Here is a 16,069-nt window from a genome sequence, read left to right on the forward strand (position 1 = left end):
CTCAAAGTAGATGAGATCACTACGGCGTTGTTAGTCCACAATCAGCGGAAGCAAAATAATGCTGAAGATTCTCAAATGGAAGCGTTGTTTGTGAAAGGCAACCAGGAAACTAAGAGAAGGCAGGGGGAAGATGGTTTTAGCAAAAGGAATCCCAGAGTTAGAAGATCTGTTCAATGTTATAAGTGCCAACAGATGGGACATATTAGAAAAGACTGTCCAAACAGGAAGCAACAAATTGATGAAAGGAAAAGTAATTCATCACAGTTTGCTAATGTGATCCAGCACGGTGATTCAGATTGTAGTGATGGGGATCTGCTTTCAGTTTTATCATGTAAAACCTCAGATTTATGGATTTTGGATACGGGATGTTCGTTTCACATGATATGAAACAAGGATTGGTTTGATTCATACAAATTAGGGGATTTTGGATTTGTTTACATAGGCAATGATAAAGCTTGTGCTATTGCTGTAAAAGGGCAGATCAAGATTCGGATGCATAATGGTGTTGTTCGGACTTTGTGTGATGTTCGACATGTTTCAGAATTAAAGAAGAATCTGATTTCTTTGGGTACTTTGCATGGAAACGGTTTTGGCTATAAAACCGAAAAGGATTGCATTCAATAAGAATGGTTTGATAGTGATGAAAAGAGAAAGGAGTGCAAGGAATATCTACACGCTGATGGGAAATACAGCTGTAGGTGAAGTTGTTGTTGCAGTTATAAAATCAAATCAAGGAAATTACTACAGGAAAGTTCAAGCATTGCTTGGACTTGATCAATGTATCTAATGCTAAAGAGACATGGCACTCAACCTATTTGGAAGATAAGAAGCTTCCTAGTTTATATCTTCATGGGGTATATTCACCAAGGTGGAGATTGTTGTGTATGACTCATATATACAAGTAAATGAGCGGATGTGGGAACGGAGTGGAGTGACGTGACAACATCTGTCATATTGTGGGAGCATCAATTTGATAGGTTGGGGTGCGGGGGAAACGCCTCCGCGGTAGGATACAAGGGTAATTTATATTTTGTTAGGATTATGATTTGATAATCTTGTAATTTGTATTCGGATAGGATTTGCATCCAGATAGGTTTAGAATCTAGATATGTTTAGGATCCAGATAGGGTTAGGATCCAAATAGGTTTGTATTTGGAAAAATTTAGGTTTTTACCTATAAATATTTGTAACCCTAGTCTTTTGTCTCAACCGTGAGGAGAGACAAGTGAATAAGAGGATTACGGCTGCTCCACTCCCGAGGACGTAGGCACATTGCCGAACCTCGTAAATTTTGTGTTTTTATTGTCTCATTGCTCTCTTGATTTCCCCTGTGGATCCTCTATTTTTCCTAACAAAAGCTACAGTCTTTTAATTGGCAGAGGTGGCTCAAGAGTGAGTATCATTAAAACAATTGCTTTACATCTCCTAAATTTAAAGACTAATCCTGAATTTTAAAATTTTAAAAATTACTGTAATTATAATAAATTAAGGTGTTAATTTTTAATTTAATATTAAATCAATTTTTTTAATCTTAATTAACTTTTTAAAATTCTGATTCTTTTCCTAACAGTCTATTTTAAAAGTACTATGCTCTTTCCGGCCAACTAATCTAACCTTCAATTTCTTTTATTATAAATGAAGTCTTTTCAATTTATTTTTGTTGTTATTTCTTTTATTTCCAAAAAAAACATGTGGTGTCTCTACTCTGCTAGAAGTGTTGCCTTCGGAGGGCAAAAGTTGATTTTAAAAAATATTTACTCTAATAGAAGTGCACGTCCCTGTTCATTGTGCATGATCACATCTTAGTTTCTAAACAATTCTTGTCAATCATATCTACTTTACTTCTATTTAATGAGGGATAATGTTATTTAAAAAAAAAAAAATGCTAGCTAACATGTTCATTTGTCTGAGTAAAAAAAATGTATACGTGCAACTAAAATAATTATCGATAATTTATGTTAACATTTATATATTAATTTTTTTTCATTTTCCCTACGTTAGTCGCTAATTATTCATCCAAAATATTAGTGGCTGTAGATTCATTCAATCTATCTTGGCCCATACCATATCTAAAACTTGTACCGGTACAAAATTCCAAGTCCATAAGCACTCATCAACCCATCAACCAATGAAACTCAACCAAAATATAGCAATGAGATGAGAACTTCTATCCTCCTTTCCCTCTACTTCTTTTATTTAAACCCCCCCTACTCCACCTCCATCTCCAACTCACCAACCTTCAATATTAACTCATCCTTCAATCTTTAATTCCACCACCTCTCAAAACCAAATGGCTGCAACAATGGCCCTCTCCTCTCCTTCCCTTGCCGGAAAGGCGGTGAAGGTTGCCCCAACAGCCTCTGAGATCTTCGGTGAGGGCCGGGTTTCCATGCGCAAGACTGGTGGCAGGCCCAGGCCCGTTTCTGGCAGCCCATGGTACGGTCCTGACCGTGTCAAGTACCTCGGTCCCTTCTCTGGTGAACCACCATCCTACCTCACCGGTGAATTCCCTGGTGACTACGGCTGGGACACTGCTGGTCTCTCCGCAGATCCTGAGACTTTTGCCAAGAACCGTGAGCTCGAGGTCATCCATTGCCGCTGGGCCATGCTCGGCGCCCTCGGCTGCGTCTTCCCTGAGCTTTTGTCACGCAACGGTGTCAAGTTCGGTGAGGCAGTGTGGTTCAAGGCTGGTGCACAGATCTTCAGTGAGGGTGGCTTGGACTATTTGGGCAATCCCAGCCTGGTGCACGCTCAGAGCATTCTTGCCATCTGGGCTTGCCAGGTTATCCTCATGGGCGCCGTTGAGGGGTACCGCATTGCTGGTGGCCCTCTCGGAGAGATCACTGACCCTCTATACCCGGGAGGCAGCTTTGATCCACTGGGTCTCGCTGATGACCCAGAAGCATTCGCGGAGCTGAAGGTGAAGGAGATCAAGAACGGTAGATTGGCCATGTTCTCTATGTTTGGATTCTTTGTTCAGGCCATTGTCACCGGAAAGGGACCACTGGAAAACTTGGCTGACCACCTCACCGATCCCGTCAACAACAATGCCTGGGCTTATGCCACCAACTTCGTCCCTGGCAAATGAGTGATCGAGAAGCAATGGATGTTGCTTGTCTCATGCTCCATCTTTTTCCTGAACATTAATTGAATCACTTTGGACATTGTAATCTTGTGGTTGTGAATTGAGAATGGCGTTGGCATTGTAAAATATTGAGCTCTGTTGTATTTTCAGCATTGTTAATGGAATGATTTTCAGTCTATCCTTCAGTCTCAACAAATGGTTATTAGATTGGCATTGGCCTAACCTGTTATGCTCTTGGGCTTCAAGAACCATAGCTTTGTTCAAAATGATGGTTAAAAGTAAGTACGTAATTTTTTTTCATATATTTTATTGTTTATTAGATTTCTACTCTTAAGAAATCTTCGAAAATATTTGTACTTTATTGGTGGATATTAGTTAAATTGTTTTAATAAATTCCATTAGATTCATTAGATAATTATATATTTACGAAAAAAACTATTTACGGTTTGAATTTAAATAAGCTAAATTTATATAATAATTTAAAAAAAAAATCAGAATATATCACACTATAAGGATATTATTATTTTGATATTTGAGAGTTGTATCTCTCTCCTGTTTTGAGTAAAAGCTAAGGGTAAATCTTCTTCTCTGAAAGACTTCTCTAGATTACTCTAATAATAAAAAATATAAATATTGAAATTTGACCGATTGTGTATGTTGGTATAAGTTTAATTATAATTTATCAAAACTCAACCAACAATTAGTTTGCCTTAACTTTTTTTCCCCATATCTACACAACAAATAAGAACATTTAAAAAAAAAAAAAATCTATTTCAAAATATTTTAGGTGCGTATATTATAGTTTTGGTGAATTAAATTAATTAGAAAATATACGAAAATTGTGAGAAAAAGAGCTATTAATTGACCATTTATTAAATTTAAATGTGCACCAATCATACATTACATGGGAAAGTCACTTGAATTAAATATTGATTATAATTTAATCATGCTTCTCAATATGTGGCAAAATAACATAAATTATGAATAAATTTTATTTTTTATATTACTTAAAATATGCTTTTATAACCAATGAGTGCGTTCTACATCTGTATCCATCCCTGACTTAAACCTTAAATGAATATTGCACTTATCACCTACCTAGTTTCAAAAAAAAATTTTATACTTCTGAGTTGTTTTTAAAAATAACCACTCTTATTCATTCTTTTTATAACGTCATTGTCCAAAAAAAATTTTTTAAAAAAAAAAAGTTAAGAGCAGCAAAAAAAAAAAAAAGAATTATTTTTGGTATCACATACAAATAAACTAATAGTTGAATTCTTATTTTCTTTAATATTATATACATCTACCATTATTTACTTCAAATGGAATTATTACTACTGGGTTTTGGCCTATTTTCATATTAACATGAGGTATTTATGACTCTTCCTATCACGTTATGTGTATGTTCTCAAATTCTTCCCGGTTTTATAAAACTCTTTGTAAAACGACTGTGAGTGTATTAAGCCAAACTCATGAATCAATATTTGCAACCCTCATTGCACTTGTTTTTGGAAGGAACCATGGTGCTTTGATGTACCTCTAGCATGGAAACTTTCCTTTACCTCTAGAGGATTTTTTCCATTTTTAGTCTAGCTACAAGTAATACTTGAATTAGAATTCTCTTTGTGAGCTTCTTAGTACATAGGTGGACTGGAACAGGCTTCCAATTTCAAGCTTAATGTCTCTTCACCTTGGGTTTGGATGCCAACTTCTGCTAATGCCAAAATTGTCTTTATAATCATTTAAATCCTTGTGAGGGATGCAGTGATAAATGGTTTAGATGGCTTGTTTCTTGATAGCTCTAGGTTCCCCTGGACGTTAGATATTTTGTTTGAAAATGATACATGGTAAGATCCGCACGTACTTAAGCTTTTTTATATTATCTCAATATTGGGAAGCCTACTCTTTATATTATCTATGGGTTGGGCTAGGAATCATCTAATCATCTTTTTTTTGAGCCGTTGTAAGGTGCAACTGTGCAAGGATGTTGGAGAATGGTGGCCGATTGCCTAGGTGCAAGCTATAAAAAAACTTAGGAAGCAATGGTTTATGATTGGCGCGCCTTACAGGTTGCATACCTTCTCATATTTATATACAAGATTTTATTACAAGTGGATACCAATTACAATCAACGTTGATATCAATCCCTATAATTATATGATACGATTTGGTTGTTACTAATAATACATGGATCCTACTATATATTTTTGCAGGATATTATCTTAACATCCCCTTTAATCACAACTGATGAAAATTGAGCTTGTGTTTGACTTTCTCCCAATGTTATCAAAACCGGCCCGGACATCGACCCGGTCTAGGCTTCGGGTCTCGGGTCAACTGGTTCAACCGCCGGGTCATTCGGGTCAATGCCGGGTTAATAAAATTATTTTTAAATATTATTTTTAAAATTATAAATTAGTTTTTAATTCTATAATAATATATAACATTTATTTATTATTTGTTATCAAATAAATAATTTGAAGGGACAAAAATAAATTGTAAAAATACATGACAAGCATAAAAGTTAAAACCGATACATAATAAAATTTCAAAATTCAAGCTCTACATGACATAACAGACTCAACCTAATATCAAACTCATTCAAATATTCCATACATAACAAAACACAACACAATATCATATGAATCCATAGTGAAATTTCAAATTTAATCAAACCAACTCAATCCAATACATAACAAAAGTTACAAAAATTAAAGGATGAAAATATCATTTTATAAACAAGCATTAACCCGCCCGGTATCATTGAAACCCGGCCGGGACACCGGGTTTGGCCGGGTCACACCGGGTCACACCGGGTTGATTGCATGTCCGGTCTAATTAGAGACCCGTACCGGTTTAGTCACCGGGTTACCGGATCGACCGGTCAAACCGCCGGGCCGGCCCGGGTTTGACAACACTGTTTTCTCCTGTTGTCGTATATACAATGGCTTTGTAAAACCAACTGCCACTTGATCTTGTGAATGTATGAATCGAATGTCAAGAACCTTGCACGTAACTTGTTCTTGGACAAAATGAAAATCCACTTCACTATGTTTGGTCCTGGCATGGAAGACAGGGTTCGTTGACAAGTAGGTCGCACCAAGATTTTCACATCATAAACATGCCGTCCGAGACTGAAATACACCAAGTTTACCAAGTAACGACTGTACCCAAACAATCTCTGTCATAGTATTAGCAAGTGCTTTATATTCTGCTATTGTGCTAGATCGAGAGGTTGTTGCTTGCTTGCGCGCACTCCTAGAGATCAAGTTGGATCCAAAGAAAATAGCAAAGCCACCTGTAGATTTTTTATCGTCCGGACATCATGCTTAATAGGCGTCGGAAAAGGCACTCACCAAGGTGGAGGCAGGACCTGCAAATCTTCATACCAATTGTTGCAGTGTGATTGAGGTATCGAAGTATCCATTTCACCACCATTCAGTGCACACTGGTAGGACAGTGCATGAATTGACACACCTTGTTAACAGAGTAAGGATTGTCAGGCCATGTGAGGACAAGGTACTGAAGCACCCCAACAGTGCTTCTGCATTTGGTTGCCTCATCGGAGCCTAATGGATCCCCAACAGTAATAGAGAGCTTGTCGGTATTGGACATGGGAGTAGTGACACCTTTGCATGTTGTCATGCCAACCCGACATAGAAGATTTGTAATATATTTGAACTGAGAGAGAACAATGCCATTGTCTAGTTTCTTTACCTCAATACTAAGAAAGAAATGTAACTCACCAAGATCCTTTAAAGCAAACTCACTTTGCAAATTTCGCAAAAGAGTCTGAACGGCCAATGAGGAGGAGCCGGTGACAATAATGTCATCAACATAAATGAGAACATAAACAGTAATTGCACCAATGATATAAATGAACAAGGAAGTATCAGCGTGACATGATATGAACCTAAGTTCCTATAGCTTTGAGCTTAGTCTAGCATACCAAGCTCGTGGTGCCTATTTTAGTCCATACAGAGCCTTATGCAGTTTGCACACAAGATGCAGTTGCTGTGAGTCTGTGTACCTAGGAGGCTGATGTATAAAGACTTCCTCTTCCAGAACACCATGCAAAAACGTGTTATGAACATCCAATTGTCGCAAGTCCCAACCACGTGATACAGCAATGGAGAGAACCAAGCGAATTGTAGCAGGTTTGACCACTAGACTGAAAGTATCATCATAATCAATACCATAATGTTGTCAAAATCCTTTGGCCACTAGACGACCTTTATACCTATCGATGCCGCCATTTGCCTTATGCTTAACCTTGCAAACCCACTTGCAGTCAATGATGTTTTGACCACGAGTGGGACGAACAAGGCACCAAGTGCCATTCTGCTGAAGTGCCTCAAGTGACTCCGGTTCACGTGTGGCACTATAGCCGTAACGAATAATCCCATCTGGGAATATACGAGGCACTCGGATGTTGTCACGAAGACGTGTCGTTATGTGGTGAGTGCGCCCATGTGGGGCAGGTGGCACAGTATCAGGTGGTAGAGGCCGTGCAGGAGACTCAAACACTACATGAGTGTTTGTAATTATACTGGCCCTGACTCGGCAGGCACTGCTGCTGCCACCCCATGAGCAGTCCAGCACCAGCATGAGCAAACAAGGCCAAGACTGGCCCAGTCGTATCATCCAGCATACCTGGAGGTGCCGCCGCGTCCTCCTCACCATGGGCATGGGTAACCTGTGGCTACACAAAAATACCAGGCTGTACAATAATAGGAGCATTAGTAGGTTCATTAGTCGCATGGCCATGATCAATACCCAGAACAGTTTGAAAAAAATCATTTCCGACAGGGTCCGAGGACCAGCCTTGAGCAAAGGGGTGGCAAAGGGAAACACTTCCTCATCGAAAACAACGTCGTGAGAGAGGTATATATGGCTAGATGTTGGTTCAAGACACTTATAGCCCTTATACTGAGTACTATAACCAAGAAAAACACATTGACAAGAACGAAACTGAAGTTTGTGGGCATTGTAGGCTCGAAGATGAGGCCAACAAGCGCACCCAAAAACCTTCAAGGAGGAATAATCAGGTTTGATATTGAACACTTTTTCTAGCGGGGTGGAATTGTGTATAACTTTGCTTGATAGCCTATTGATTAGGTAGCTAGCAGTGCTAAAGGCTTCATCCCAAAACTTGAGGGGAACCCCAAAAAAGCAAAAAGGGCTAAGCCAGTTTCGACAATGTGCCGATGCTTACGTTCAGCGACACCATTTTGTTGGGGTGTGTGAGGGCAAGAAATATGATGAGCAATGCCAACTTGATTAAAAAATGAGTGTAATTTTTTATACTCACCCCACCCAAAAAAAAATCAGTTTGCATGCAAAGAATCTTCCTATCAAGTTTCTTTTCAACAAGAGTTTGAAAATGAACAAATGTGCGAAAAACATTAGTCTTATTTTTAAGAGGGAATAACCAAACGAACTTGTTGAAATCATCGAGGAAATTCACATAATATTTAAAACCCCCATCAGAGGTAAGAGCAGGACCCCATACATCGAAGTAGAGAAGTGCTAATGGAGACAATGAAATTGCATGAGAAGTAGTGTAAGGTAACTGACGACTTTTAGCCTGTTGACATGAATCCCAGACCGGCACATTATTTGAACTATTGGAACATGGAAGATTATTTAGATCAAACATATGACAAACTATAGAGAGAGACAGATGGCCGAGGTGACTATGCCATCTTTCTTGAGTGGGTGTGGGAATGGAGTAGGCATGCTTGGAGGACGTAGATGGTGAACTCAATATGAGAGGATAGAGGCCACCCCTACATTCCGCGCGAAGAACCGTTCTCTTCATTTCTTGATCCTTAATAAGAAAATGGTCATGATGATATTTAAGGAAGACATTGTTATCAAAGGTTAAACGGTGTATGGAAACAAGATTTTTCTTGGCATTATAGGAACATGAAGAATATGTTTCAAGGATAAGTCTTGAACGGGGTATTAATCAAGGAATGTCCAATATGACTAATAAACATACCTGTATCATTTGCGGTGTGCACCTGATCTCAAACATAATATTTGTCATGGATCGTCAGCTTGTCGAGCTCGTCCGTGATGTGGCCAGTGGCGCTTGTGTCAGTGTACTAATTTGTGTCAAAATTGTAGGAGATGGTGTTTGTGTAGTTAGCCATACGATCATCCTCTGCCATGTGGGAATGATTAAAGCGGTGACGACAGTTCAACACACTGTTCCCCACCTTACCGCACACCTGACATATGCGCCTTGAGCTATCGCCGCCCTTCTTGTTCTGGCCCTTAGAGTAGTCACGATGTTCGTGGCCCTTCTGTAGTGACCCACGACTACCGCCGCCACGACCACCACCTTCACTGCCACTAAAATGGCCTTCCCCGAAACCACCACCATGGTCGCCACCTTGATAGCCTCGCAAAGCGAGGTTGACGGTCGAACCGATCTGAAGAGCATGGTTCTGTTGCTTCAGGCGAGTCTCATAGGAGAGAAAATAAGTGTAGAACTCAGACAAGCCAATCAAGTCTAACCTGGTCTTGACAGAGGAAACCAATGGGTTATACAGCATTGAGGCCCACCATGATGTAGCTGATCAAATCATCATCGCTCATCAAGTGGCCGATAAACGCCATTTGATCCGCAAGTGATTTCATGTGATTGAAGTACTCCATCACGCTCAAATCATTCTTGCGCGTTGTGGAGAGTTGCATCCGGATTTGCATGATCCGGGCCTTTGATTGTGATACGAACATACGTTCGAGCGCAGCCCACACTTTTGCCATCGACCGTCTCAGTCACCTTGATGGTTACTGGCGGTGTGACCTCTGATCCATCCACAAAACCAATAAGTTGATGACCTCAGAGAATAGGCATCTGTTGCGCCTTCCACAGCTTCATATTGACGAAGTTGGTGAGACCATGAGATAGCGCCGCCGTGCCAGCTGAGGGAGCGCTAGAATTCATTGGATGTTTTGTGGAAAAGAACCTAGCTCTCTGATACCATATAAAAAAAATTAGGAAGCAATGGTTTATGATTGGCGCGCCTTACAAGTTGCATACCTTCTCATATTTATATACAAGATATTGTTAAAAGTGGATACCAATTACAATCAACGTTGATATCAATCCCTATAATTATATGATACGATTTGGTTGTTACCAATTATACATGGATCCTACTATATACGTTTGCAGGATATTATCTTAACATAAGCAACCATTCTTTGGATAAGCATGTGCCTAGTAATTGACTTTTAAAGCAATTTAGCGCAAGATCAAACAATGATTTTGCTAAAGCCCTCATTGCCTCAGGCATATGGCCCATATAGAGAACTAGATGTAATTTTATCTTTACAAATAAGCATCTTGATTTTAATGGAGTCCTTTTGATAAGCTTACAATAGACTTTGAACCACTTAAGGAGTCCTTTGATTAAAACATTGAGTTATCTTAACATAAGCAACCATTCTTTGGATAATCAATTTTGATAAAAAGAGCCCCAAAGCTATATTATTGAAATGAAAGAGAAAATAGGAACAACAGAACACAGTATGAAACTAAAGCAAAAGATAAAGCAAACAAAAACTACAACGAAACTAGCAGAAAAATAAAGAAGAAGAAAAATTAAAAAACAAAACCATAATCCATGAAACTTCTCATGAGCCATTTGGGAAGCTCACGACCAATATAAAAAAGAGTCAAAACATGGAGGTTGTGGCCAAGAGAGGCAAGCTTGGTAGCATGAGCTATCTAGGTATGAGGGATGATATGTGTGGGTTCTGGACAGAAACTAAGAGTTGTCTAAGATTGTTGATCCAGGAGTGAAAACACTTGGTGCAACTAGGGTAAGGCGAATTAAGCAGAGAAGGAATCTCCAAATCTATGATGAATATATGTTTAAGTCGTAGCCACTAGTCCATTGTAGTCTGTAAACCAGTGATAATAGCTTGGATTTATGCAACTATGTGAGTATCAGCAGTGGTGATCATACACCCTGCAAGAGAGACAGATCGAGTAATTAGAATCGGTAAGAAAAAACCACTACTGCTTACCTGATTGCATCTATTCCAAATTGTGGAAGAGAAAAGAAAAAGGCGGTTAGCATTTGAGAAATTTTTCAGAATCAATTTCCTGCCAAGAAGATTCATATTGACATAAGAGAATTCTCGCGCATGAATAACAGCCTTGTGAGCAACGAGGGAGAAATTTGGGGAGACATTTTAGAAAATAACATCACAGCGGGCCTTCCAAATTTACCAAGCAGTCACAGCGATAAGAGATTTCAATTTGGCATAATAATAGGGGTTAGAAAGCCAATCACTAGAGACAAATCCATCCAGAAAACTAATATGATTGGCAGACACAGTCGAGATAGTATTCCATACTCTATGAGTTTTAACACAATGATGAAACAAATGCTCAGCCGTCTCATAATTCAAGCCACAAAGGATGCATATATTTTTGGGGCCAATATTAATAGAATGAAGGAAGCCACTAATAGAAATTTTGCCTTTAAAAACTAACCAGAGAATTTTTTACTCTAGAAGTTACTCTAAGAGTCCAGATAACCTTCCAACATGTCCGATGATCTGGGTCTGCCAGATTACGATAAAAAAGTGATAAACAAAAGAAAAAATTTTGGAGCTGTAAGACTTGGAAACCCAAACCCAATTGTTGCCGACATTGAAATCAATATAGCCAAGTCTAGGAAGAAACTCATCAAATTATTGCCGAAAAGATTAGTCAAACAGTGAGAATCCCAGCTGCCATCTAAAATAAAATCAGATAAATTAAGCAATTCCAAATCAAGATTCATATTGAGATATGTAGGATTGAAAGCAATAAGAATCTCACAACACCACGGTTCAAAAAGTAAAGAAGTGCAGGATGGATGGACAAAATTAATACAACAGAAAGGCTTCAAGACGGCAACACTATTACAAAGGCCTCTAAAGAACCATGAGCAATTAGAAGGAATCGAGTCCTTCCAAAAAATTATGCCGACCATACTTGAGATAGAGGATATCGACCCAAATAGAATCAACAGAGTTCAAATATTTAAAAACATGCTTAGCCATAAGAGAGTATTTAGCAAGAAAAAGATTTCTCAAAGTGAGACTCCCTCAGTTTTAGAATAAGTAAGAAAATTCCATGAAACAACATGAATGCCCTTTCTATTGCCAACATTATGCCAAAAAAAAAACTCCTAACAGTCTTATTGATCTCATTGAGAATAGAGTCTGGGATAGGGTAGATAGATAAATAATAAATAAGGACAGAGGGCAAGAAGGAATTAATCAGAACTGACTTGGCCACCATAGATAAATTAGAGTGTTTCCACCTGGAGCAAGTATGACGGATCTTATCAACTAAAGGTCTGAAGAAGCAACAGTTAATCTCTTAGGTGAAATTAAGACTCCCACATAGGTAAATAGAAAAAAAACAATTCTAAATATGAGAATAGAACTGATGCTCTTTGAAACTTTTCTATTGAACGAAGAAGGAAAATAGATTGCCGATTTGGAAACATTGGAATTTTGACTTGTGATTTGACCATAAATGGAAAGACACAAGTTGATATTCCAGGTAATCTGTTTGGGGCACTCAGTGATTAAAATAAGATCGTCAGCGTACATGAGATGATTAAAGTTATGACCAGCTGTTATCAAAGTTAGAAATCAAACCAGTATTAAGGGCAAAATTGTGCATAGAAGTCAAATTCTGAGAAACCAAGATGAAAAGATAAGCGAGATACGATCACCCTGACGGACACCTCTAGAAGAGGGAATCCAAGAAGTAGGATGGCCATTGATGAGAAAAGAGAAAGAACAAGAGCTGAGGCAGGTTATTCTTATAGAGTAGACTAGACTTTGTAATTGTTGCTAATTTTAAAAAGGTTATTCTTACAAATTCTATGGCGAGAACTACGGAGACAAGTGTGCAAGCTTAAACTTTTTCTATATATGTAGCTAGCTTTGGAGTAGTGCAAGAGGCGCAATTTGAGGCCTTATTAAATATTTTGCAACTGCTCCAATCTTGCTATCATTATCACTCAGGCAGATGATTATCTCTCATGGAAGATTGACGAGATGTTGGGGAGCAATATTCATGGACAACTAAATTGATATCTTAGGACTAAACTGGAAATTATATGTAGAGAAAATAAATTATTGCAAATCATTTGGCTGCTTTTGGATGGAGAAATCCTTAATTCTTTCGCTTAGTCAAGGGCTTAAATTTCTTAGGTGGTTGATGGGCATGCTGTTGGATGGGCTTTGAATTTTGATATTTTTCTTGGTCCAGAGACTTTCTATAATTCAGCTTTGGCAGCTCTCCTTATCCAAATAATAAATAAATAAATAAATAAACCTCACAAGTTAAGGGTTTGAATCCTATCCGCGTTGTCCACATTTTTCAAAAAAAAAAATAATAAATAAAAACTTGCAAACTCATCCTATTCATTTTCGAATCTTTGTGGTTTAAGGATTATTGTTAGGAAAAGCTCAATCATTGCATCCAATTTGAAACATAGATCATAGTTAACACAGAGGATATCACCAGCATCCTTAATTAACTTCTCAATCAAGTCGCTTCCTTTTAACTACTTCGGTGATCTCTAGGGACAAACTAAGCAAAGAAGGCTTGTTGTTGTTAAACAGAGATGACCCAATAAATGAAACTCTTCTCTTTCTTTTAACTCTTCTCCTCAATGATCCAAATGTACATATTACTTTTCCTTAGATAGGAAGGTTACCTTACTTAATCCAATTATCTCGACAATCCTCACTCACCCGGTGTTTGTCTATAGGCTCTTCAACGAGGTTATCAATTAGATCAACTTCTATGAGATACTTCTTTTGTAGGGGTATAAACCTTCTTGCTGTTCTTCATGAGTCTCATTTTTATTTATTAGACATTTTATCAAATTTTTTTATCTAATTTATAAAGTAATTTTATGATTTTGGTTTATCTATTTTTTTTATAAAAAATTAAATATTAACAAAATTATATATATATATATATATATATATAAACTGAAGATGATCTATGACCGAGTCTGGAAACCAGCAATACTATGTTCAATCCGACCGTAAATAATTGTTATCCTAGAGAGGGCATTTCTCACAAAAGTGGGATGTATGCATTAATGCATGAGACCGTTCATTTATCGATGTGAACAATGGCCCACAGACAATAACTAGTGGTGAAATTCACCAAAAACAAAATAAGGAGACGTGGATGATCTTAAAGAATCAAAGAAAATGTGGCTAAGAGATCACCAAGCCAATGGCAAGCAAGCAACAGATTGCCCAAGATAAGCAAACGTATCTCTCCCAACTCCTCCCACTTTCACCTATAAATTCAGCTCAACACCCTCAATCTCCACTTACCAGTCACCACCATCCTTCTCTCTCACGCTACAACCCAATACTTCCTCTCTCTCCTAACCACCACCTCTCAAAACCAAATGGCTTCAACCATGGCCCTCTCCTCACCTTCCCTCGCCGGAAAGGCAGTGAAGGTTGCCCCAGCAGCCTCTGAGATCTTTGGTGAGGGCCGGGTTTCCATGCGCAAGACTGGTGGCAGGCCCAGGCCCGTTTCTGGCAGCCCGTGGTACGGTCCTGACCGTGTCAAGTACCTCGGTCCTTTCTCCGGTGAGCCACCATCTTACCTCACCGGTGAATTCCCTGGTGACTACGGCTGGGACACTGCTGGTCTCTCCGCTGATCCAGAGACCTTTGCCAAGAACCGTGAGCTTGAGGTCATCCATTGCCGCTGGGCCATGCTCGGCGCCCTCGGCTGCGTCTTCCCAGAGCTCTTGTCACGCAACGGTGTCAAGTTCGGTGAGGCAGTGTGGTTCAAGGCTGGTGCACAGATCTTCAGCGAGGGTGGCTTGGACTATTTGGGCAACCCCAGCCTGGTGCACGCTCAGAGCATTCTTGCCATCTGGGCTTGCCAGGTTATTCTCATGGGTGCAGTCGAGGGATACCGCATTGCTGGTGGCCCTCTGGGAGAGATCACTGACCCTCTTTACCCAGGAGGCAGCTTTGACCCACTGGGTCTCGCTGATGACCCAGAGGCATTCGCAGAGCTGAAGGTGAAGGAGATCAAGAACGGTAGATTGGCCATGTTTTCAATGTTTGGATTCTTTGTTCAGGCCATTGTGACAGGAAAGGGTCCATTGGAGAACTTGGCTGACCACCTTGCTGACCCTGTTAACAACAATGCTTGGGCTTATGCCACCAACTTTGTTCCTGGCAAGTGAGTGAGAGTGTGCTTGCATTGTACATTATCTGCTACTGTCTGAGATGTGTATCACCACTTTGTGTATTATTATTACAACTGTTTGAACTTTGAAGAGTTGTTTGTTCCTTGTTAGCGTGTTAATTTGTGGCCAAACTGTTCTGTTGTTTGGATGGTTATATATAATAGTCAAAATGTTATATAAGAAGTTCAACGTCATTTATTTGTGGCCAATTCAATTATATGTTTAAATATTTATTTAGGGAAAAAAAGGTTTTTATTTTTATATTTAGTCATGAAATTAAAAGTATAATGTCTTATTGTCTTTTAAAGTTTATAAAAAAAATTAATTTTAATTATACTTACTCAATGGAATAATTAGTTAAAAAGATTTGAGATTAATATTTTCCAATGCTACATGGAGTCAATCACTTTTAGATTTTTTTTTTTTTTTAATTCATTTTATAGACATGACCCACTTGAGCATCACTTCTGATGCTTTTACTCTATGCCATGATCCTTGGATTAGAGGGTCGAAATCATTTTTTGCACACTTATCCCTAGGGCAACAACCTTTATAAGAATGCTACCATCTTGCCTCTTTTCATCCCAAATAGCTAGTTTTTTTTATTCTTTTATTTGCAATCTTATTGTATGTCCAAAACAATTTTATTATTTTTACATTTCTCTTTTTTTTTTGTTATAAAACATGCATTATTCTCATACTGTACACCCGGGTTCCAGTA

At 38.6% G+C, this 16,069-nt stretch overlaps 2 protein-coding genes across 2 annotated transcripts; both read left to right on the forward strand.

The window, feature by feature from the left end:
- The first annotated feature begins 2,231 nt into the window (after window positions 1-2,231).
- Window positions 2,232-3,263, forward strand: LOC120251496 (chlorophyll a-b binding protein of LHCII type 1-like). Its single transcript, XM_039260014.1, has one exon. It carries the CDS (start codon window positions 2,291-2,293, stop codon window positions 3,086-3,088), a length of 798 nt encoding a protein of 265 aa, XP_039115948.1. The 5' UTR covers window positions 2,232-2,290; the 3' UTR covers window positions 3,089-3,263.
- An 11,189-nt stretch (window positions 3,264-14,452) lies between these two features.
- Window positions 14,453-15,479, forward strand: LOC120251707 (chlorophyll a-b binding protein of LHCII type 1-like). Its single transcript, XM_039260333.1, has one exon. The coding sequence runs from the start codon at window positions 14,548-14,550 to the stop codon at window positions 15,343-15,345; it is 798 nt and encodes a 265-aa protein (XP_039116267.1). The 5' UTR covers window positions 14,453-14,547; the 3' UTR covers window positions 15,346-15,479.
- Window positions 15,480-16,069: the final 590 nt, after the last annotated feature.

This window comes from Dioscorea cayenensis, chromosome 20 (genome assembly GCF_009730915.1).
Source record: "Dioscorea cayenensis subsp. rotundata cultivar TDr96_F1 chromosome 20, TDr96_F1_v2_PseudoChromosome.rev07_lg8_w22 25.fasta, whole genome shotgun sequence".
NCBI lineage: Eukaryota > Viridiplantae > Streptophyta > Magnoliopsida > Dioscoreales > Dioscoreaceae > Dioscorea > Dioscorea cayenensis.